Here is a 25,513-nt window from a genome sequence, read left to right on the forward strand (position 1 = left end):
TCTCTGAGACCATTAAGATGATGAACTGTGAGTTGCTCAAAAATTTTTGACCGAATGCTTAGAAAAAGGTCCAAAGCAAGTCAGCACGTTACCCTGCATAATTCATCCACGAGTTGACTCGAAACTGGCCCACCCTGACTATAAAACAGGGTCAGCGTTTTCCAAGAATGCCGGCGTATCGACGTATGATGCATGAGTTCGCGATGTGCCCATAGTAGCCACTGTTTAACGGCTGCGGCTACTTCCCCATTGACAAGTGTGTTACCTCCAGCCGCAGCTCCACGCGCCCGAGGCAATTGCCCCCTCTCCTGGCGCGGCCTGTTCAGTTGGGTGGATTGCTCCGCAACAGGTGCAATCTGGTTTCTCCCTATCTCCCGTCCAGTATTATGACGTAACGATCATTCCATTTCTTACAGGGGAGATGTACACCCACAACCTCCAAAATTAATAAGTTTCTGATAGTTGTGTGGAATATATGAAATAGAAAGTAACTCTATGATTTAAGTTAATGATACAGTTTTCTTACGAATTATTTCGTCTTTTTATTTCTTCTTTGAGTAATCTGAAGCGAGCATCCCTCGTGGTGTAATGGAACCAGCTTATATTCCAGCCCAATGTGAATAACAATAGTGTGCAGACGACAACACGAACATTGAGAGTTTTCACGTCGTTGATACGGGACGCCGGCCGTACGGAAGAGAATCAGTGCGGTCGACCGAAACCAGAACTTTGCTGAAAATACAGTGGATTTTGTCTCCGAAAAAAGACAGAGCAGCGTGCTGTGATAGCTGTCGATCAAATCAGACTAAGAACACACAATTAAGTGCTAAAAATATGATTTGACCAGAAGTTTGCGTGTGGAATACAGTTTGTACGAGTGGTACTCCGTTGACTGATAAAACTTCTCTCTTAGTCTAACGTTATTATAACTGTATCGGCAGACCGCGACGTCAAAATGCCTGTTGGTCACTCTCGCCGGATAACGCCGCACGGTAAATATCCTACTCAAGTTTTTTTTCACGCAAAACTGTTGAACTTGTTGACGTTAAACTGTCTTTATGTTTGATAACTTTATCCGTTTTGTTCCCCCGGGATCTTACAAAATAGTTTGCAAAATTTGGCCTCGAATGAAGGATTGATAGTGTTGATACATTTATGGTGATTTAATTAATTTTGTATAGGACTAGGACTTTGCGATTCCTTCCTGCACGGTCATTCTTACCAGTTCGGACAGTTAAAAGACATAGTTTATGTACAGTGTTATTTAAAAAGAGGTCTGTTAGTATAAGTGAGGATTTTCATGATCGCCAGATGTCCTGTAGCAATGTATTTCTTTTAATTATTTCAGCCACAAGTTTTAGACTACAAGAAATTCCCATTTATAGACATTATAGCAGGTTAATACTTTTAATACCCTGAAGAAGGTTTAAAAGAACATGTTGTCTCATAGCAGACTGCTGATTTGGCCCAGAAGTCAGGAAGTTTGCTCAGAAGGCAAGGTTTACTCCAGTAAGGAGTTCCAAACAGAGCAATTTTAACTACATTGTACGCGTAGCTTTAGAATCCATTCATCTAATATTAAGTGGTTAGTTCAGCTTATCTCTTTACATATAACATCTAAGCCTTCTTACCATACTTACAGTGCTTGTGTCAGTCCAAAGTCACCTTTGGATCCTCAACAGTTTTGTTATGCTCACACTATTCTTAATTTGTGAAGGATGTAGAAAGTTAAACTTTTCTTGTCAATACGGGCGATTCACAACAGTGCACCCCCAAGACTTTGCAACGTGTTGGCCAATCACAATTAATGCGTGAAATTTGTCAACCCGATGCACATTTGGAAAGGGTCGACAAATTCCGGGCGTTGTTATTGGCCAATGTGTTGCAAACTCTTGGGGGCGCACTATTGTGAATCGCCCGTATTGAAATGGGGCGAGTGATTCTCCATACTGTACAAAGGAAAGAGAGGTGCCACAAACCAAGCCTGAACATGATAAAAGTAAGACTTTCCCAAATATTTATCATGTTTTGGGGACTTGGCATAACTTCTTCTTCCAAATGTTCCTCAACATTCAAGTTACTTCCACCAAAGGCGTTGCATTAGAAAAGAAAAAACTCATAACAGAAGAGGGCATGCACTTCTAAAAAAAAGGTGGAAATGTCCAAAACCTGGACACTTTAAAAGTCTTTCAATCTGCAAGTGTCACAACCCCAAAAGTTGTATGGATGTACATGTATATCCATACTGTAAACGGTTAATACATTTTCACCCTTTATTCATGTACAAAGCCATTGTCAATTCCCACAAAGTTTCGCTCAAGTACAAGTAGTTTACAAGCTAAGGTATGTGCCACATATTTAGATAAGTTAGATTCTCAATGAAAATTCCTTTCATTTTTTACTTCTTACTGTTCTTTTAGTAGAACTTTACTTAAGTGTGTATATTTTCTTTCTAATTACTTACAAATTGGCATGTTTGTGGATTTTTGTGTCCAGAGACGGTCAATGTGACCATCCAGGAACAGTTCACATTTGATTGGAAGGAGAACTTTGGTGAACTGGAGGTTCCCGAGATGCACTTCCTCAAAATAGAAACCCCTCAGAGTGCCACGAAGAGCCCTGATGAATCCACTGCTGCCGGCTTCAGCGAAGTGGACACTGAGATCCTGGCCAATCTGGAGGAAGACCTGAGGGAGAACACGTCACGCATCCACAAGCTCCGACATGAACTCAAGCTGGAGAAGTTCTGCCAGGAGTGGCTGAAGAAGGAGATCAACCGCTACCACCGGGCCAGCGAGGGCCTGGATGCCCGGTCCACAGGCTCGGAGGAGTCAGAGATGGGTCTGGACACAGATGACGACACCGATGTGGTGATGGACAAGGGGAGCCTAGACACTCCACGGGGCTCAATGGAGATGGAGACTGATGAAACGGACGAGGGGGATGAGGCAAGATGCCCCGGGGGTGACGAGGACAGGAGGGAAGAGGCGATGCACAAGCCGCTGTATGACAACAGACCCACCCTGGCCGCCCTCCATGATGACAGCTCCGATGAGGACATTGAGGGCATCTACGAGAACCTGGACTTCCTGCGGAAGATGCACAATGGCAACGTGTCCAACGAGGACTCGGAAGGGGAGGACGTCTTTGCCCGTAGTCCTGACCCGGACCGTCCGCTCACCACCAGCATGAGGGTGAGCACGCTGATCGACTTCAACAAACCAACAGTGGTGGACGGGCACCAGCATCTACCCCCAAGACCACTGAAACGAACCCCAGCCCGACCTGCCCCTGTCCCTCCCCGACGAAATGACATGCCAACTTCCAGTGACAAAAGTGATGACACACGAAACACAGGTAAGTTGGAACACAAGGCAGAGTAAAAAACAACAGATAATTACTTTTGTTGCAAACAAAGGAGAGGGGGTATACATTTACTGGTATTTTTCAAATTTCATAATATTCTAGTATTGTTACGTGCGGAGAATGCACGGCAGAAGAAAAATCAAAAGACGGGAATCAGGACACTAAAACATACGAGCAAAGGACAATAAAGGAACTAATTTGGAATAACATTTAATTATTAACTTAAATCAGCAAAGCAGTAAATTAAAACAAAGTAAATCTAGTGGTTTGCTGCAACTTAAACTTCTCATGCAAAGGCATCGTGAATTTGAACAGTCAAAAGCATAAAAGGAAATTATTTACATGAGCACAGCCAAGCAGAATTAATTATACTGAAAATTAGCAAGCCGGCAAAAATATATTAATATGCGAAGAGGCAAATTATATTCGGCCGAGTATGATTACCTTAAGGAGCCAACACAAGAACAGAAGAAAATTAGGCCCCGCCCAGTCAGTGCCATGGCTAAAAGGGGCGGTCGTCGGGCCAAGCACCTCCGCACTCCACGCCAGAACAGCCCAGTTCAGACATGCAGGTCAGTGTCGATCCCCGAGATTCGGCTTCCACATGGAGCCACGACACTCCAGGGTCCACGGTCCCTCAGCGGTGTCAGCCTTGGCCACGGTGCATCAGTAATCGAGGCGTAGACGACAAGGAGGTGCTGACCCAACGCCGGCTATTTCGAAACGCACATGCTAAAAGCATATAGGCACTGACTGAGAGCGAAATCAATGACTACGGAGTCTTTTATAGGTTTTTGGAACGTGCATAAATTCCACACGTACCTTTTCAGGGAGACACAAAAGGATTCGGATCAACTGGGATCGTAACAGTATGTAAGGCTGCATCCGAATCTCTTGTCTAGAGCTAGCTCTAGGTCTTCACTCCATTGGAAATGCGTGGAGACGCGCAGACAGTAGACCTAGCCGTAGCTCTGGAAGCCCGTTTTGGACACGGCCTATGTTGGAAAGCTCTGAGGAGCCACCCAGTCGTTGATTTTACTGATGGAATGGCATGTGAATTCTTGATGTAGAAGAGTCATTGCTTTTCCCCCGTCTGTAGATGTACATGTACATGTAATGCGTGGACTGGGTATTCATCACAGATAAGTAAAGATATACCCGTACACATGTACATGTAAGTGTGTGAAACCACAGCCTGGGGATCGGGGTTTGCAAGTCCCAAACAAAGGGTCACTGGTTAGAATCCTCTCCTGGGTATACGTTCTAACCTTGAACAAGTCACTTACCGGTACCCCTACTTGCCTCTCCTCTCTCCACCCAGGAGTACACATTTTAAATGGGTAGGTGTTAGGGCAGAGATGGTTATTAGTACCTGAAATGGCACCAACTAGCTTTGCATGTGTACTCACCCTGAGGGAGCTGTGACAGTTTATGAAGAATTTCATTAAGAATGACTTTCGGTGCACTTGATAGTATTATGCACTTTATAAGAACTGTTCATATCATTATTATCATTAATTACTTGTTTTTGAGGTGCCGATTGTTTTGGGGGGAGGGGGGATTTAGCAAATATTTTCAATGTTTATTGGAAACTAGCCTTTCAGAAAACTTTGATACCAAATGCTATACACATATGACCGGTTTCTCATTTTAGCACCTGTCCTGAGGACAGCCTAAAACAAATTTTGGACAAGAAGTTTTTGCTTGTTTAAATTGAATACCCCCAAATTTCTCTGTGATTAAGTCTACACATTTCAGACTTACAGGTTTTCATGGTGAAAGAAACTAGATCTATAGTAAAGATTGCAGTAACACCATGTATTTATCTCTTCTTTGAGTATGTGTGGTTCTGAGAAGAACCGGGGAATAACTCGACGTTCCGAACAGTGTACTCTGTCCGTCTTCAGGAGACTGCAGGATTCTAACTGGGAGTGGAGCTTATATGGTGTAGAGGGGGATCCAGATGTAGGGATTAGCTCGGTTAGGCGTTAAGGCGGGAACAGTGATGGCGGGAACAATGGATGCTGCACTGGATCCTGGGGCTGCATGCCCTGTGTGTGTGTTTACCGGAGCGTGTCAGTTGGAGTTGGCAGTGGGAGAGTGAATAGCTGGGTGTCAAGGGGTATAGAAGAGCCATAGGCTAACTGAGGGGGAAACCTAACTAGGGAGTCCTAGGGTATAGGAGACCCATTGGACTGGGATGTGAGGATGGGGCGCCAGATATCGCTGATGTTGAAGCCGATGTCTTGGGGAACTGTGTCGTGCTTGATGATTTCCATGGCTTCTCTAATGCGGCGGGGATACCATCGTTCGATGCTGGTGATAAGTTCAGCTTGGCTCCAGTTGATTTGATGGTCTTCAGTGTGGGAGTGCTTAATTATTGATGACTTTTCCAGCTCTCCCTTCCTACCATGGGCTTTGTGTTCGTTGATTCGGGTAGGGAGGTCCCTGCCCGTCTCGCCGATGTACACTTTGCCGCATTGGCAAGGAATTCTGTACACCCCCGGTCTGCGCTGGGGTCCTGTCGGTCCTTGTGCGAAGTAAGCAGGTGATGCAATTGTAGTGGGGCTGTGTGAAAAACTTTAATACCATGCTTGTGGAGAATCCGCTGGATGTGGTGGGAGGTATTGCCTAAGTAAGGGGGGGGGGTAATGGAACTAGGGGCCCTATCTAGTTGGCTTTGGGTATAGGAGACCCTTCGGCCGGGGGTGGATCTGGGTTCTTGGGTCTTGACTTGGCTTGGCTTGTATCCGTTACGCTGCAGTGATGTGGTGGAGTTCTTTACCGAGGAATTCTTTGTCGCAGATGTTGTATGCCCTGCGGACCAGGGCCCGGTTGACGGATGACTTTATCTTGGGGTGGTGGAAGGACGTATTGTGGAGATACCTGTCCGTGTGGGTGGGCTTGCGGTAGACTGTGCGTGCTAGGCTGCCGTTCTCCTTTCTGGTCACTTCAACATCAAGAAACGAAATGTTGCCATTATGTTCTTGTTCCATGGTGAATTGGATGCTGCTGTGAAGCCCGTTGAGGTGTTCCAGAAAAAGTTGGAGGTTGTCCTGCCCGTGTTGCCAGATGACGAAAGTATCGTCCACATATCGGAGCCAAACTTTGGGCCTGTGGTCTGATGTATTGATGGCAAGCTGCTCAAATTCCTCCATGAACATGTCAGCCAGAACCGGGGATATAGGAGATCCCATGGAGGTTCCAGCTGACTGTTCGAAGAATTTGTCCCGCCAGCGGAAGCTCGATGACTTGACACAGGTGAGAAGCAGGTGGTGTAGCTGTTCTGGAGTGAGGTCTGTGTGGTCCTTGAGGGCAGGGTCTGCTGCAAGCCTGTCCTTTGCGATGGTGGTGGCGTCGGAGGTGGGGACATTGGTAAATAGTGAGACGACATCAAAGCTGACCATGGTGTCGTCTGGCTGGAGGGTGAGGTCTTGGATGAGGGCGGCAAACTGGTCCGAGTTCTTGACGTGGTGTTTGGTGTTCCCCACCAAGGAGGCCCCCCAGAGGAGGCCCCACATACGACACAGCCAAGCACTTTGCCAAAATCCTTCGCCCCACCACATCACTGCAGCGCTGCAACGTAACGGATACAAGTCAAGACCCAAGAACCCAGATCCACCCCCGGCCGAAGGGTCTCCTATACCCAAAGCCAACTAGTTAGGGCCCCTAGTTCCATTACCCTCCCCTACTTAGGCAATACCTCCCACCACATCCAGCGGATTCTCCACAAGCATGGTATTAAAGTTTTTCACACAGCCCCACTACAGTTGCATCACCTGCTCACTTCGCACAAGGACCGACAGGACCCCCAGCGCAGACCGGGGGTGTACAGAATTCCTTGCCAATGCGGCAAAGTGTACATCGGCGAGACGGGCAGGGACCTCCCTACCCGAATCAACGAGCACAAAGCCCATGGTAGGAAGGGAGAGCTGGAAAAGTCATCAATAATTAAGCACTCCCACACTGAGGACCATCAAATCAACTGGAGCCAAGCTGAACTTATCACCAGCATCGAACGATGGAATCCCCGCCGCATTAGAGAAGCCATGGAAATCATCAAGCACGACACAGTTCCCTAAGACATCGGCTTCAACATCAGCGATATCTGGCGCCCCATCCTCACATCCCAGTCCAATGGGTCTCCTATACCCTAGGACTCCCTAGTTAGGTTTCCCCCTCAGTTAGCCTATGGCTCTTCTATACCCCTTAACACCCAGCTATTCACTCTCCCACTGCCAACTCCAACTGACACGCTCCGGTAAACACACACACAGGGCATGCAGCCCCAGGATCCAGTGCAGCATCCATTGTTCCTGCCATCACTGTTCCCGCCTTAACGCCTCACCGAGCTAATCCCTACATCTGGATCCCCCTCTACACCAACGTCGAGTTATTCCCCAGTTCTTCTCAGAACCACACATACTCAAAGAAGAGATAAATACATGGTGTTACCGCAATCTTTACTATAGATCTACACATTTCCTTCTGAAGTGCTGGTACTGTACTTGGTAGAAATATGGCCTTGCTCATATTTGGAAAGGGCAGATAATTTTTAATTTCTGGGAAGGGACAGGTAATTGCAATCATGCTGGTACATGCAGGTGAAACCCTTGCTACATTTACAATAATGATCTTTGCAACTGATCATGATGACACAAGGCTGACTGTAATGCACATGACCTAGAATTACTGTTTGATCATCCCATAGACTTCTTCCAAAGTGAGTCATTTACAAACACAATGGTACTGTACCTCAGACTCTGTGCCTGTTACACACAATACAATGAAAACCACCAAACAGTATTCAGATGACATGCACAATACATACATGTACATGTTGGTGTTAGTACACCCATACACTACATGTACATGCTGTATGGCCATCTACAGTACATGTATGGGTGAACTTGTGGGCGTGCGCAGCACAACTTCCGTCTAATTCTGAGATCAACTGTAAACTTCAACCACCCATCAGTCACCCCCTTTTAATGTTCAGTCTGATGCTTACTACTAAGGAGTAAGAAAAACATTAAAACATGTCTACATCCCATTTATTGCAAATACAGTGTATGTGAAATTGAGTACTGTACATGTACATACATGTACGTGTTTTCATCTGCTTTTAGTAGAACTTTGGAAACTAGCATACAGCAAGCTTTTGTCAATTTTTGTATGTATAAATACATCTTTAGCCCATAGTATGAGGAGTTGTGTTGCCCTCGGATAAACATACGTGTACATGTACAAAATGTACATATACATTGTACACTGTGCTTACAGGTGCCTGGTACCTGTATAAAATGAATACGGAACCAATAAACTTCCTGGTTCTAGAGAAGAAAGAACTTTCATTGTAGAAAGCATTGATACACACAAATTGTACAATGCGGGTGTGCATGCATACATGTACATGTATTTCACTTCCAGTATTCAAGATAATGTATCTTCTCTTGTCAGTCCACTCCTTCATGAGGTTTGACCTTTTCTCATTGGAAACATAGTCATGTGGGGCCTAGAATTTACATGTATATGCCACAGATTACATCGCACATACATGTATGTATTCTGACATGTTTGTGTGCTCCATCAATTTTCAGAAGATATCTAAACATTGAAGTCTTCCTTTGCAATTCGATGGTGTTTTAGTGCTAAATACTCAACACACAAAAGTGCTTAAGATCCACAAAACTGTGAAATAGATGTGTTAGAAATAACACCCACGTGTATCAGATAATCTTGACATTCCTTTTTTTTCCCTTCTTTTTCCATCTTGGGCTGTGCATATTTGCCATGACCAACCTTCTCCAAGCCTTTATTTGGACAAGCAGTCCTAAGGTTTGCTGTACAAGTGGATAACATTTGAGTAATTAAGCAGAGGTTGGTGTGCTTTAACAGCATATTGGCTTAGGTAATAATACCATAGAGCAAGGACCCACTTTATGATACTAGGGGTGTTTTTTAATTTGTGCAGGGTTAGAGCCTTTTTTAATTAATTGCTGATGTGTTCACAGCATGCAGGGTTGGGAGAACACAATGTTACTCAACACAAATCCCATTATTACTTGCAGGTTCTTGATTCTCATTTAAAGCACTCTGCATTCTTTTTTCTTTTTCCGCATGTTTACAGTAAACACTATCACCCTTGGTCTTTAAAGGTTATCTACATGTACAAAATGTCCTGATGTACTGGTTGGTATTTGGGTATTTCTTAGATGCACTGTGAATACGTGTGACCAAGACAAAAAGAAGAAAAAAGTTGCTTGAAGAATGTACACTAGAAACTCTATGAACAAACTTTTGTTTTGAAACAGTTGTTTAATCTTTGGAGGTGGTCACACCATTTCTGTGGCATTTTTTTAAAAACTCTTTCTTTTTTTTGGTATTTGACCGTTCGCAAACTCAAACTTGGACTGTGCTGTGTACACAGCTATTTGAAAATTCTACATGTACACTTTCCCCCACCTCCTGATGGTGGTTTTCTACTAGTGTGAAAGTATTCATGATCAAATTACCTCCTGCAGTACCTGATCAAAAAGTGGTTACGTATGTGAACACCCATCCCTCTGTGTGTACATATGTACTTGTGTACATACATGTACATGTACGTACACACAGAGGGATGGGTGTGTCTAGTTGTGGTTGATGAGTTCCATATCATTTGCATGACCATGATAACATGACTAGAAACATGAGAAGTACATGTACAACATTCGGACAAACAATGTACATGTACATGTCGGCTACATGTAGTTGTACATGTACTGTACATGTGTACTACTGCAGTCAGTACCGTGCAGTGTGGTATGCTTCAGCCCTTGCAATCCCAGTAGGAGATAGAATGAAGATAATTTTGGTCAGACTCTCTCTGTATACATTTGAATGGATATCAACAGTTTTTTTCTCCAAAGGAAAAAAAGGAAGTGCCCACTGTGTGTAATTCACTTAAGTTGTAAGTGGTTGGATTGATAAGAATAACTAACCAAAAAGAAAAGAGTGACAAATAATACATGTACATGTATGGTCCCTGTACATGTACGTTTCATTCGTTTGGTTTTTGATTTGAAAACGAATATCAAACAACTTAAAAACATGTCGTTTTTCATTTTTCAATTTAAAAAAAAAATCAAAAAAGAATTAGTCATTTTCCCATTTTTGATTTGAAAATGAAAAAGAGGGAAGGATGAAGAAATTGTTGTTTGTTTCTCCTGTTGAAAACAAAGGCGAAAGTAATCTTGCTTTAAAGGTTATTCCAATTGTCGTCCAACTACACACGTACAATTCTGAGGAGGTGTTATGGATGTCTCAGAGCACTTCTCAAGATAAAAATTGTCTTCAAGCATGCCAGAAATTTCCTTGCGAACTGTTCCTCCTTTTACTTCAGAAGCAACAAATTCCTCATATTGCTCTAATTCAGCCAAGTTTGATTCAATGGCCTACAAAGATATTTCTCACATATACATGTACATGTATACACAATGAGTAATGGAACTGTTTTTCATTCTTAAATAATGGAGTAACAGATCACATTTGTGTTCATTTTCACATTGAAAATAAAAAAGAATACGATTATCGTATTTGGTTTTGAAAGGAAAGACAAGCTCTTCATTGTTACATCCAAAAATAGAAAATGACTTGTTTTTGGTTTCTTTGTTTTCATTTTCAAATCAAAAACAGACGACAACTTGTTTTTTAATTTCCATACAAGACATTCACCCCATTTTAATTCATGTTGTATATTGTATCACCGGTGCTGTTGAAATTACAAGTTCAATCAACGCTCACACATGTAGTTATTCCACTTTAAAAATTTGCAGGATGATACATTCTCACTTGTGTGATTATCCTAATTGTTCATTTCTTGTCCCAGTTACTAACTCTGAACAAAAGTCTGTATTCAATCCAATCCTTGTTTGAATGGGCTTATCAAAAGTAAAGCAGACACCCACCAATAATGCCACTCAGGTCCACTAGATTTTTCATGTACTGCCTACTAAATACAGTACCTTCAAGGCTTCAAGGACGTCAACAAAACCGAAACTTGTGACAGTCATACATGTATCTGCACCAAAAGCCAGGTTTTTTTTTTCTTTCTTTCTTTTTAATTGGTGCAAGTTGTTGGGTACAAACCCATGTAGAGGACAGACCTTGAACTTTTACTTCATGCACAGTCTGCCCAATAGGAGATACTGTACAGCTTTTCTGTTGTTCACTCTCATTTTGGGGCCAGGAAGCCTCTGGCATGGCTCTGCAGGATGCCCCACTACCTCCCAAGGCCCGGTCTGGGTGAACAGGCGCTCACACACACACACATAGGGCTGCTGTGATTCTAGGACATTGCTTTTCAGGGATACGTAATTGTTCCCTTTAAGGGAGATATTGCACATAATGCACGTATGCTTGTTTGATATGCCGTACATTGTACCTGCAGTCAGTGTCATTACTTTTTCAATGCAATGCCATTTAGAAAAAGACATGTATATTTTTGTCATCAAAGTGTTCAAGGATATATGTAACCAATTTTAGATAGAAATGTGGCAGGGTGGGGCGCTTGGAGGTAGGGGCCTCCTTGGGTTACGAAGGGACGGGGAAGGACTGAATCGGCACCCAGATCCTTGGGACTCGAAGGATGTAGGTAGACTGAAGCAGGATTGTCAGCTTGCCTCGTGTATAACAATTTATTTCGTCTGCCACACCGTTCAGCCTACACCTGTGGATGTCAGGGCAGGCGACTCAAATGTTGTAGAAAACATGTACGTTATACAAAAAAATAATCTAAGATACAGTTTGAGAAAATAGGAGCAATGCAGTTTGGAGTTGTGAAATACATTTACATTACAATGATGTGTGATTATGCTTCCCACAGCGGCATTATAAAGACCCACAAAAATTATAACCCAAGTCGAAAAAGCGACGTACGCCCGGGGCCTCATGTCTACATGTACATGTGCACGGCATTAATGCTACATGGGCCTACACAGTACCTACACACTTGTACAACCATCGCCAAAGTTCATTTTTAGTTAAACTTTTCAAGCCCAAAATATCACCATTTTTTCCACCGAAACATGACTGAAATTTACATTAGAATGATCCATGATCTTCTGCGGTTATATTGACATAGGACCCCAGTCATTACTTTCCCAAACGAAACATGAATTATTAGCACCAAAATCGATCTATAATTATGACAAAGTTACCTGTGGATCTCAGGGCAGGCGACTGCAGGAGCCTGCACACGTAGTAACTTAGCAACAATAAGTATGATGTAATGGTTAAAAAAGAGCCTAATTTTCCTGTACCTAATTCCTGTAAGATGTTATGATAAATGACAATAAACCCATCCTGGTTAGATATTTGTTTGTAAAAGTATGGAAATTTTACAATCGCACAAAATAAAGATTTTCTTTCCAAAAATAAGTACTAATAATAGTGATGAAATGTGCTTATTTGTGCTGACTCCAGTAGTTAATGTAAATAAACACGGAACCCGGCTTGTGGAACTAACGGGATGACCTTGAAGGTAAAATATCGACCAACAAATTATGTCTCTGAGAAAATAATACTAATCCATTACACTCTAATAAATAATCTAAATAATTACAAAGGGAGCATTTACCCCCCTTACAAAAACAGAAGAAATTTAGTGTTTTGTTTGCAGAGTAAGCATACATGTAAAATGGCCCAACCTAAAAAGTCAGATATCAGCTACACATGTACATGTATTAAACAGCTACAAATAACACCACAGGTACAACTACAAAGAGTGTAGCATTTGATTGAAGTCAATTCCTAACAATTTACAGATCATCCCTGTCCCTGCAATGCATGTTTGTAAATCAGCTTCCATTAGATTACTGTGTTTGGACTTTGAGTGCATCTTTCACTCAATAAAAAGAATTTTTTCTAGGTTGAATTCTTGGATTATCAAGCACAGCGGTCCTGCATGCGCTCATTTCCTCCGTTGTGTTGACATACATGTATGTGGTGTATTTATAGGGTTGTAAATTACGTGGAGTACATGTGCATGTATAAACTGGTAAATTAGGCTGATGGCTTTATTTGTTAGGTCCAAGTGAGTTGAAGTTTCCTTTGTCATGTGGATAGTTAATTCGGGTATTTCCAAACATGTACACTGTCGGCCTACATGTAGTGCTTGAGGAAATGACGATGACTAGTGTGTGGTCACCCGTGTAATTAAAGGTCAAGGGATGTGTTTAACCCGCTTGAAAATATGAACAGAGTTGTCCAAATACACATACAACTGTACAGTGGCAAGTAGTTTGACCTTGTCTAATTGTATTAGATTGTAAAGTGTTTTCCTGCAGTGCTTTCTATGTGGTGCAAATAAATATACAAAGTATAGTTCCCTAGGTGCTGTACTTTTCCACACATGTATTTAAAAATTAACTAACCTTGTCACAAATTGATCGACAGTACCTTTTTTTTGTTTAGATTTTCTGTCATACAAAGGATAAAAATCTGGTTTTTTTGTCATATAAAAATATGAATGACTTTTATATTTGTATACTGTATATGGGAACGCACATGTTATGTTCTGTTTCCACCAAAGATTTTAATGTACAGCCAACAAACATGCATGCAGGGTAAAGTTGTCAAGTATCAGGTACATGCACCAGGATGTATCTCGTCAGGGTTTGTTTGCCATTAACTCCCGTAAAGATGTGGCTTTATACCCTTTTTAAAATTCCAAGATATATTTCCCTGACTTAACCCCCCCCCATGTACATGTATGGTGTCTTTATCTTCAAGCTGAGACCAGGTGCACACCACCAAAAAGCTCATTATTGGATAGATGTCAAGTTATGATATTAACGATATCATCTATCATGTCAGCTTTAAGGAGCTGCACAATTTGTTTTGATAGGACACGCAAGTGATTGCCAAGATGATGAAGAAGACCCTATGTACATGTAGTTATGGTTACATACATGCACATTTTCATAAAACATACATTGCACAAGTAATGTTGTTATAAATGCTGTAAATTCCTATCCCTGTCAGGGGATTGTGTTTACTAACATGGTTTCAAGAAAAAAAACGAGAAGTGAGGTTATGGGTATTGTAAACGTGACATTTTTCCTGTATCTTTCTGGCTTGATTCCCTCACAGCTAGCGACTCAAACGCATCCAGTGCCTCGCTCTCCCCTAACAAAGGAGGTAGGCCAGCGTCATCCCCCGGCATTAATGACCATCCCACTATCTCCTTGCAACGCCCAGCAGGTATCGTGGTCACGCCCGCTGGTAGCTCAAGCCCAGAGCCAGAATCACCCACCAAAGAACAGGTACATGTATACATACATTGTGATGCGCTGTACAGAGCTATACATGTGGATGTTTGCGTGCTTGCATGGAGTGGGATATTGTGCATTTGATGCAGAGTGCGCATACCATAGTTCCAGATGTACATGTTCTGCCTATTGCCTGAGCAAATATTGCTCTTGAGCGTGCCTCAGCATGCTAGGTTGTGGTAAGATATATCGGACAAATACTCAAATAACTGCCAAAGAAGTAAAAAATTTGGGTCAAAACTAATACCATCCCAAAGTGGTTAAACTTGTTTTTTTTTCACGTTTCAAGCAGAAATGGGATTATTTAATATAATAGTATTAGTTGTTAAACTTTAGTACATGAGATGTGAAGACTTCTTTAAAATTTCAAGTACTGAAATATCATGTAATTCACTTGAAATATTCTTACATATTTACAGCTTGCACACAGACTGTCATCTCCAGAAGTGGAAATCTTGAATGTGAGGCGGATTCTGCTTTGTGGAACGTTGGAAAGTGAACTGAAATACGTCCACACAATGGAGGAACTCCAGAAGGTATGAGGAATTGTAGGGGCCAGACTAGGTAAAAGTGAGAATGGGTGATGGGGATGAGGGAAGGGATACGTGTCCAGATGAAAGAGAGTCCTCAGATGGGGTGAGACATGAGTGGGCAGACTGGGTGATAATGAATGAAGGCAGGTAGGGGCAAGGGAAGTAGTGACAAAGGACCTTCTGGTGGAATGGGACAGGAGAATGCGGGGGGGGGTGGGTGGGGACAAGGAAAGTGAAATACATGCATGTGCCTGGATGAGGAAGGCAGTGCTGTGACTAGGGGGAGCCAAGTTCCCCTTCAGGCCTGTTCTCCTCCCCCCCCCCTAGAAATTTGAAAAGGACAAAAATTCAGTGATACTCTGCCTTGATCAGTGTTTTAACTGTGAGAAAATGAGGAGTGTTTCCAAAATATGAGGGGCCTCTGAAATTATACCCCCCTGCAAAATGTACCCAAGTTTTGCCACTGGAAGAAGGGCTTCCAGATGGTATGAGATGTTAGTGAGCAGAGGAGGTGACAAACAGGTAGGGATTGGTGCATGCAGTGAGAAGTGAAAGTAAACGGTTTGGAGGTATTGGATGGAGACGCTGGAATGTTATTTGGGTTTGGCCGAATATTTCTCAAAAGTGAGAGACAGTGGTGGCCAAACAGGGTAAAAGTGAGTGTGAGATGGCATACTTGTACATGAACGTGCTTGTATTTATGTAATATTTGCACAATGTACATACATCACTGTCACCTTTTTCTGTAACCTTCTTCCTACTCTTGATGTTTTATATGATTCCCTCTTATCGGTGTCATTGATTAATGTGAAACCAAATTCACCGGTAACATGAGGAGTGCACATGCATGCAGCTGTCTTTTATACTGAGCACTCATTAGCAGGAAGGACAGAGCGTGAATATAAGATCAAGTGACAGTTTTAGTGATGAAGTGAAAATTATGGATGTTTAGAGGTGAAAGACTGGGTTATTGAAAATTCATATTACGAATGAGTTCCTCTACATGTACTTGTAGATAAAAACTAAAATCATTGAGTAGTTTCCTATGGAAACCAAGGCAAGTTCTGTCCATCATGAAAACTTCTCCAAATGTGTAAGCATGTAATGATTACTGTGTGTTTTACTGCTTTCCCTGATAAACATTTACGTGACAATGTACATGTATGTTAATGGTCCAATGGTCATAGAGTTACACTTATCTGAAAATATTGCAGGGTACCTGTTACTTTTACTTTTGAATGTTAAAAATGTGCTGAGTTGTCAGTCCCTTACACGTGCACGTTATATTGAATTATTAGCATAGAATGTGTGAGTTAAAGTGCATGTGTATTTTTCTAGTATTTCAGTAGGGTTGACATGTTGCACATGTTGATAAGTGAGAAAACCGTTTTAATGCAAAATAACTGCAAAGACTGCTTTTAAAGATATTGGACAAAACAATAAAGATGGACGCATGTACTGCCAGCTTGGATTGTACATGTATATCTTGATTGTTGGTTGGGAGATTTGGGAAAATGAGCTTTCTCCAAGGTTGATAAATCAGTCATTTGATTCATTGAAATAGAAACTGAAAGAGACTGATTGATCAATTACTGTACAGCCCCAGTTCTTACTGATGGTCAGGTTGACTCACTTAAATCTAAATTCATTGAATTCGGTGTTAAAGGTTATGCATTTTTTCGGAGAAAATTTTCCGTTTTCACCATGTTAGCCTCTGACAGAGAGGTACAGATGTGTAAATTGTTGATGGAATGAAAAAAAACCTTGCCTGGTATGTAGCGCTGTTGGCCATATGGCATAAATGGCTGGTACCAAAGTCCACCGTCAATGAATTCCAAAGTCCCCAAGCTCATGCTTGCATGTATTTCCCAGAATATGATTATTTTTGTCTGGCGCTGTGATGTATGCATGATGTGGTTTCTTCCAGCATTGAAATTTGTTACCTTTGATCCATGTTAACTATGTTTGCATTTGAAGTGCATTGTGGGAGCAGATATGGATGCAGCATTTGTTGAGAGAGAATTGTCTGATGTAATCAGTGCCCCCCCCCATTTGCTATCTTTTGTCTGTCAATCATCAACAGTCTGGGTCATCAGAAGGGGCTGATTTCTCTTGACAGGCTGGTAAAGATGCAAACAGTGTATATTTGTATGCAACTCCTAAGTTTCAGTTGATAAACAAATTAACTTGTGTTGGGAAAAAAAACCAATTTATTTGTTTTTATACTTGAAGCCTATTCAAGTGTTAAGCATATCCCTGACCCCGTAGGATGTTTGTAAAATCACGTTGAAATGGGAGGATTTGAGACCACTTGGGTTGAATCAACTAGTTTTAGCTCCACTGATTAATTAGCCACAAGTGTGTGAAATGAATGTTACAGATGTTACACATTATGATGTGGCATTTTGACCTTTGGTACAAATAAGTGTGAACCTCTGTGTTGTTGCTTTGTTTAGCTTTTTATACAATTAGCCACAAGCATGTGAAATGAATGTTACAGATGTTACGCATTGTGACGTGGCTTTTTGACCTTTGGTACAAATAAGTAAACCTCTGTGTTGTTGGTTTGTTTTATACAAACTATGTTGCAGTTTGTCTGAGTCTATTCTATCCAGGCTTGAATTGAAAGTTAGATAAAAGTACCCCTGTATAGTCCAATTTTGTTAATTGAAGCTGTTACTGAATACATTTTATGTTACGGATGTTACATGTATAGAAATATTCATATAAAGAAAACAACCACTAAGAATTATTTCATTAATAATAATTATCCATATGGTATTGGCATGACATCCCCTCAACTTAATGAATCTGAGGTGTTCTAATAAGCAGTAGCGGAGAAAAAAATTTGAATAATCAAGTTTCAACTTCTGCAGTCATGTCACAGTTGGTATGGAATTGTCCATATGTGTGTAATACATGACGTTTGAGGCAAACTTGAAACATGAAACTTTGTTACTTATGAAATTAACCGTGGCCATTTCAAGTCTTTCAAAACCTCACACCTGATGTTTTTTAAATGATTTTTATTGGATTCAGAATTCCATGGACTAAACATTGTTTTTTATACTTCACATGTTTGGCTTGGAATATTTGAGGGTTGACGACTGGAAAATATGTCAGGAAAGTCAGGGATTATAACATCCCAACATTCTTGTAGTTTTATTTTTCAGATTCTTTTTTTTAATTTTTTTTTTTAGTTAGATTACTTGCAAGTAGCAGGAAATAACACCTCACCTACAGATCAGGGTTAAAATGTACATGTATGTGTTCCAGATAGATTTCAAATTTTGATTTTTGATTTGATTTTGTCAAAAAGCTCATGATATCTGATAGTGTTTTTAGCATTTAGACTGAAAATGTAACTTGTCCACAAAGAAAGGAAAAGTTAATGTATCCGGTTTTATCATGGACGCTAAAAATCAAAAAGGCACCTCGGCACTTGAAAGCCGAATTTTCTGTCTGCTGTACAAATCATTTTTCTTTCATTCTGCCATAATTTTTTTCTCACTGCCCCCTTTCTCCCCTCCCCCCATCCATCTATCCATTCCATCAGATGATGAAGACCTTCAAAGCCAACATGACCACCTCCAAGCCCATCTTATCCGCCGAGGATTACGATACCCTGTTCTTCAAGATCCCCGAACTCTGCGAGGTGCACCGGGAGTTCTGCAACCACATGGAACCCAAGCTGGCGCAATGGACCCCCGAGCAGACCTACGGAGACTCCTTCAAACTTCTGGTGAGAGGATCGGCCCATGAGCCAATACGAGTAGTAATATTCACCTGTTAAAACTTCACCAACAGTTACATGAAAAACCTAGATGTGTAGTAGATTTGGTTTAATCACAGCTGGACAAGGAAACCCAAGCACAAGATCATTCATAGACATGACTGCATGTTAGGGACAGTGGTTTTATGTTACCGTACATCACTGACTGATCATGGCCTTCCAGTTGGAATATACATCTTTTTAAATCCCGCTTTTTTCATCGCCTCTAATAAAGATACCGTACATATAGCTTTTTATCCACAAAATTTACAAGCTTGTAGCTGCTTAGCTAATCACCGGTCAGATTCATGCTTCTGACTCCTGTCATAGCAGGCCATAACTGAAACCTTGAAGCACTAAATATGGGACTTTGGACTGTACATATGCATATGTGGAATTTCCTCTGCAAACAGGGAATCCCAAAGAATGGTTCACACAAACACTGTACTGTCCATTTTGGAAACGGCAACTCCCAGCTGGTGGTATTCATAACTGACATGGTTTTCAAGATGATCACTCCTGGCTCAATGATGCTTTTTATTATATCTTTATTTGCTTGTGGTGATACAGAGACATGCCCCATTAAACAAGAGCAATCAAAATTGTCAGCGGGGCAAAAAGGGTTGCTTTTCAGCATGTTTCAGTGCATAGACACTGTCAGCATCTCTTTTGAAAGAAAGATGAAATGCTTGTTCTGTTATTTCAATAGAGTTGATCAGACTGAAAAGTGGCACGAACTCAGTTTGGATTTCTTATATATCTGTGGCTTTACGTTATACTGATAGTTGTCATTTTATGATTCAAATAGAGAGTAATTGCCTGCACAATACGGGTGATTCACAATAATGCGCCACCAAGAGTTTGCAATGTGTTGGCCAATCACAACGTGCAAAGTTTGTCAACCCTTTCGAAATGCGCATTTGGTCCACAGACTCTTGGTGGCGCACTATTGTGAAGCGGCCTCACTTTGGGGGGACGAAGCATAGTCTTCCGGAGGGATTTTTCGACCGCATGTCTTTGCGAGTGAGCTTCTCAGGCTGGGAATGAGGAAGCAACTCCAATTGCAAAGCACGGTGCCGTGCCACGCGCACCCAGCTGTGTCAAGTGCCATTTCTCAAATGCTCAAACATCAAATTTTGCGGCCACTTCCAGGCCAGCCATTTTGGGGTGCATGAAGAGTACATAGCCAACTACAAGAAGGCCATGAGCTGCCTGGAGAGGTTGAAGAAGGAGGACGAACGCTTTGCCGCCATCTCAGCCAGCATCAAGCTGCATTCTGGCGACACCTACACCATGGAATGTGAGTAAAGACAACCCTTGTCATCCTGAGGTGTGATTTGGGAGGATTTTCTTTGTGACTCCCAACAACAAAAGTGCAAAAATTACTAAACCATAGCTGTTTTGTGAGAGTTCATGCCATTGTAGCCATAAAGAGCTCTGAAAATCCATGCTTTATTTTCTTTTGTTATTGTTATAAATAAGCACTCTGCTGGATTTTTGGGGGGGTTCATTTCTTTCCCAAATGTGCCATCCCCTCAGCATCATATGACTAGCTGTTATAGCATGGTCAAAATGCAACTGTGCCTATCAAGCACCTTGGGTTTGTGCACATTTGTTTTTACAGTATGTTCCTGAAATCAGTGATGTCATGCCACCCATAGGCAAATTGTGAATTAGACATGTGCTGGATCTCAGTTACCATGCTACGTGCGATACTGTAACTAAACCAGCAAACGACAAGTGTCCAATCCCCTACGTGTTGTGTTACAAGACATCTCACTGGTTTCCCTTCAATATCAAACTTTCAAAGCTCAACCTGAGGTTTGAAAAGAAATTAAAAGCCTTGTTGTCAGCTTCAGGCATGGGGGGGCAGGCACAGTGCCAGCCAGTGGGGCACATCGCAGAAACAGCAGATAATGTTGATACTTGTGATTTTTTGCCGGAAGGGGGGGCAATAGCTGCTTGCCAGGAGAGAGGGCTGGCTCCTCTGGCCTGCCCCTTGGCAATGGGCCTGGAAACAAGTTTTCAACATATTCTGTGAATATTGTCAGTGTCACAGTGGGTCAGTTAGTTTTTCTTTTGTACTTGCATGCAAAAGTCTCGGGTCTACTGACAGTTTCAGATATACCAAGCAGGCATACCCCAACCTGCAGTTATTCTCATAAGCAACATTAGTTCAACCATTTTTGCGACCCTAGATCCGCCTTTTCACAAGTTTTTCCCCAAAGCATGATGGAAAAAGTCCGGGTATAAACAGAAAAGAGGAAATAAATCACATCATATTTACTAACCTGAAATACGAATGCCGACTCTCAATGGGTGACTATTTTTCCCGCTGTGTAAATAGTAGCAGGAAGTAAATTGTTCAATATAGAAGAATGGTTTTTCTGAAAAAAAAAGCAGTCTCTTTTGTTAAGATGTTTTGGACAGCGCAAGCTCTATTCACAGCCCAGTGCAATAGAGTTCAGAGGGGATTTATGCAAGTAAAAACTGCTTGGCGTTGGTTTTGTGACGTTTTTCCCCTTCAAAGCCAGGACATCACAAAAATGTGCCCCTGTGCTTTGTGCTCTGCAATGCAGCAGAGTTCCTGTCCTGATTGTGGTCCTCGGCAGACTTGCTGTAATTGTGCGCATGTGTGCGCCAGTATGCCAGGCATGGCATCGGGCATTGTTCCGGTGGGTGTTGCCCAGTTCTTACCAACCATTCAGGTGCATTTTTCATTTTGAAAATCTCTGGGCACACAATGATCCTGGAACTCCTGCCTGGGGCCAAATGTTGCTTGGTGTTCCGTTATTTGGAGAATGGTTGCAACACCATTTCGACCAATTTCCAGAAATTTCCAACTTGACTTCAGGATCTCAATCACTTTATAATTCAGTCAACACTGTTCCGTCCCCTGCCCCACCCCAGTCCACCCCTCCCTACCCCCAAGAAAGCTTTGGAACATTCAATTCACATTTGGAGTATTACAGAAACAAATGCTGCCAGAGTGCAAGGGTACAGGCAGATCATGTACATGCATGTAGCACAAGAAATCTGAAGTGCATGTCCTGTACGTGCATGAAACCAGGCAGTCTTTGCTCAGATAAAATGTGCGAGAAATGAGAAAAAGGGGCATACAAAAATATGTATTGTGGAGACTGGGAAAAGTCCTCACAACTTGGTCCAAACTTTTTCCAATGTTAAAGTCACTCCCACAATTTGGAAGGTGCCTGCCTAGGCATTACAGACGGCACATAATGTACATGTGCGGTCACACTTGGGCAGTGGTGCAGAAAGTCTCTGCTCAGTTGATTTAGAAGTTCCAATGCAATTTAAGTTTAGCTGTCACTTTCATTGATTTGTGTTCTTCACATGTGTTTAATTGCCTTTAATACCTCCACACTATTTCCAAGTGCAACTTCATGCCACCATCAATCACTGGTATATTTGTCATTTCTCTCCTGGAGGAACCATTCAATTGTGCTTTTCAACCTTGGGCCTTACCCAGCCATGGAGCCCATTGTTCTCTGTTCAGAAAAGTGTGAAAAGATACCTACATGTACATACAGGTATGTACACAGAGGTATTTCCTCATACAGTGTACATGTACATGTACATAGTGTTCATGTACATGTACATGTATGCACACCTTGCTATACTGCACTGTACAGTACATTTATGTAGACATGCATTAGCAGTGAACACATGCTTGCACATAGGATACTGTAGATGCTGCTTTCAGCCTGAGCAGTTTGATAGTGACAAAATAGTTTTTATCTTTGCAAAATTATATTCTGTTCTGTCGCAGGGAATCAAAAAAGATGCACGTTATGGGGACAAAACACGTGTGGAAAGACAGACGTTATGGAGGCCTAAACATTAGTCCCAAATTCCTAACAAAAGAATTTGTCCTCTTCATGACGTCAAGGCCTACCTACATATCTGAACTTGCACGCGTGATCGTGTTACATGTACATGTTTTAAACTGAGCAAACTAAAGTCACCATGCACTGGAAACTTTGCTAGGTCGTACAGTGTACCTCATAGGTTTGATGGTTGAGGCCATGGGTGTATTATTGTACATGTACATGTACCTGCTTTCCAGCCGTGGCTATTGTTCAGACATCAACCTTAAACTCCCTTTCAACCATGTCCCACTGGCGCATTGTCACAACAGATTTGTTGATATTTACATGAAATGGATGATAGGCCCTTTGGCCTGGCATTTTAGGAGTTGTCTAATATTTTTGAAGTGCTCATTATATTGTACACGTATGTTCGTACATATAAAATGGAAAGTGAAAGTAAGAGCATAGTGAATAATCATCAAGCCAAAAGGATTACTTTAGCTGACCATTTTGAATAAATTTAGGAATGATGAGTATTTGAGTACACTAATTGACATTTGTACAACCAATAATGAAAGCCAGAGATGAACAGATCATGCAGTGTATGATGTACATATCAATGGAAGCACCGTCGAACATGTTTTAACAATTTGGAGATACAGTGGAGCTTGGTGTCCGAACACTCAACGTCATACTCTAGTGACTGAATGCCCAGACAAGGGCTTATAGTTCCCACTGTATCGGTACTATGTACAGTCAACATCTTCAACGTGAAGGGAAGGGATTTCACAACCAACACAGCCAAACTGACGCATGAATCTGTGTAAAATGACGTGAGGGATCTTTCTGAACAGAACAGTCCCTCCGTTCCCCATTGTTTCGGCTTTGCAATCGAACGTGGATCCCCAACGAGGAAGAGGAAAAAAAAACAAAGAGAAGAAAACTTTCATTTTCTGTGAAGAGGAACTCGATGGATAGACAGCTGGTGAAATAAATGTATTTTGCCTGTCATAATGTGTTTGGATATGTTTAATGTGCATTTACGTCATAACCACATGATCAAGACGTTTGGCATTGATACTGTACATGTTCTTCTTCCTGCCCAGTACTGTGCCATTCAAGGTTACTGTCAACCGGCATGACGCCAGTGCGTCACTGTATGAACAATTTTTAGGAAAAGACAGCATGTGTGTACGTGTACAATAACATAACATTGCATTGGACTAGATCAAGATAATCCATGCAGGCAAATGATTCACCTTTTCTTATGCTAGTTTTACAACCATGACTTTGCTGATTTCAGAGAGCCCATCGAGGAGAACCCAGTTTTCATCATTTAAATAGACCCTTGCTCCCTCTATAGGTCACATTATACAACACCTGTTTTGCAGACATGACACTTGTACTGGCTCCCTGGTTTAACTGACCAGATTCAGTACAAGTTGTATGTTACCAGTTTCTCATTGGCAGCATACATGTACATGTACCTGTCCTCAATTTTGCATCAATTTCTTACAACGCAACTAGGCACTTGAAATCGGATGATGCCTCACAATTCCTGGGGTAATCGATCACTCTCTCATCCAGGTCCTCGTCTGTGGAATAAACTGCCATTCAATATTGGTTTTGCCCCTTGGCTTTGAAGACATTTTTGTTTCAGAATAGCTGGCATTTCTATTTAGTTTGATGTCTTGGTTGTCTTGCAGTCTTAACGTCGTGTTTGGCAGATATCTGCACATTATGAATGTTCATTATTATAAAGCTAGATATGAATCAAATTTTGTTTAACACTGCTAGTAGTAGAGTCAGCAAGCCACTGTTTGTTCATGCAGATATCTTTGGCTACATTCAGACCAGCCTTGATTTGTTTATTGGCCACCTAAGCTGGATTTGAACCGCCTGTCAGCAAAGGCAGGCCACTCAGGTTGAAGTCAACCCCACCATTTATTATTATGTGCACAGGCCTCTGAGGCTAGATTTCAATCCACCATGACCTTATGCTGGGTTTGTTTAGGCAGGATCAGAATGCACCATTTACGTGCCCCGAGACCGGGTTCAAAAGCACCATTTACATCTTCATTGGGCCATCACCAGGCTGGCTTTGAGCTGGAAGTTTAACTTCACTAAAATTTCTGTCACAGTAGCACAGTAGCATGTTTAGGCTACCAACATTTGCCATTCAAAGTGAAGCACAACATCAAGTCAAGGTCTTCCTCACCTTTGTGTAAAGCAAAAGGAATCCTGCTGTTCTGTCATAGCACATGTACATGTACATATTTCAGAGTGAGTAAGCACATTTTTGTGTCTGGAAAGCTATTATTATTCATTTCTCTCCACTGTCGTGATCTAAATCAGTTATCCTTGGACCAATAATATCTATCGTAACTGCTTACATACTCATCTCTGCTCAGCATTTGTCCCACTGGTTTTGAATCCAGAGACTTGATTTTTTTTACACTGATCAGTTCTCTTTTTTGCAGCTGCAGCTTGTGAGATGATCATTCCTCAGTCATAGGGTCACATACTTTTGACCAAATGAATGGAATCAGCATGCTGTGTATAGAGTGAAACTTCTTTGAGAAATGAAAGAATTTTCTCAAAGCTGAATGGAATTATCTGTTCTTGAAAAAAATCATGAGGGAAGGCTAGCTATCAGTTCCTGTTTCACAGTATTATCTATTGTCATATGCACACGCTGCA

General features: G+C 41.8%; 1 protein-coding gene across 2 annotated transcripts in view; it reads left to right on the forward strand.

The window, feature by feature from the left end:
• Positions 1-637: 637 nt before the first annotated feature.
• The window catches only part of LOC110982219 (active breakpoint cluster region-related protein-like), a 52,038-nt gene continuing 27,162 nt past the window's right edge, over positions 638-25,513 (forward strand). For both annotated transcript variants that reach the window (XM_022240491.2, XM_022240492.2), the window contains exons 1-6: positions 638-992; positions 2,497-3,357; positions 14,500-14,672; positions 15,098-15,214; positions 18,768-18,953; positions 20,136-20,283. In XM_022240491.2, coding sequence (XP_022096183.2) covers positions 956-992; positions 2,497-3,357; positions 14,500-14,672; positions 15,098-15,214; positions 18,768-18,953; positions 20,136-20,283 — 1,522 coding nt within the window. In that variant the 5' untranslated portion in view covers positions 638-955. The remainder of the gene's footprint in view (positions 993-2,496; positions 3,358-14,499; positions 14,673-15,097; positions 15,215-18,767; positions 18,954-20,135; positions 20,284-25,513) is intronic.

Source organism: Acanthaster planci, linkage group LG09, assembly GCF_054643075.1.
Source record: "Acanthaster planci isolate LZ-2023a linkage group LG09, COTS_SCS, whole genome shotgun sequence".
NCBI lineage: Eukaryota > Metazoa > Echinodermata > Asteroidea > Valvatida > Acanthasteridae > Acanthaster > Acanthaster planci.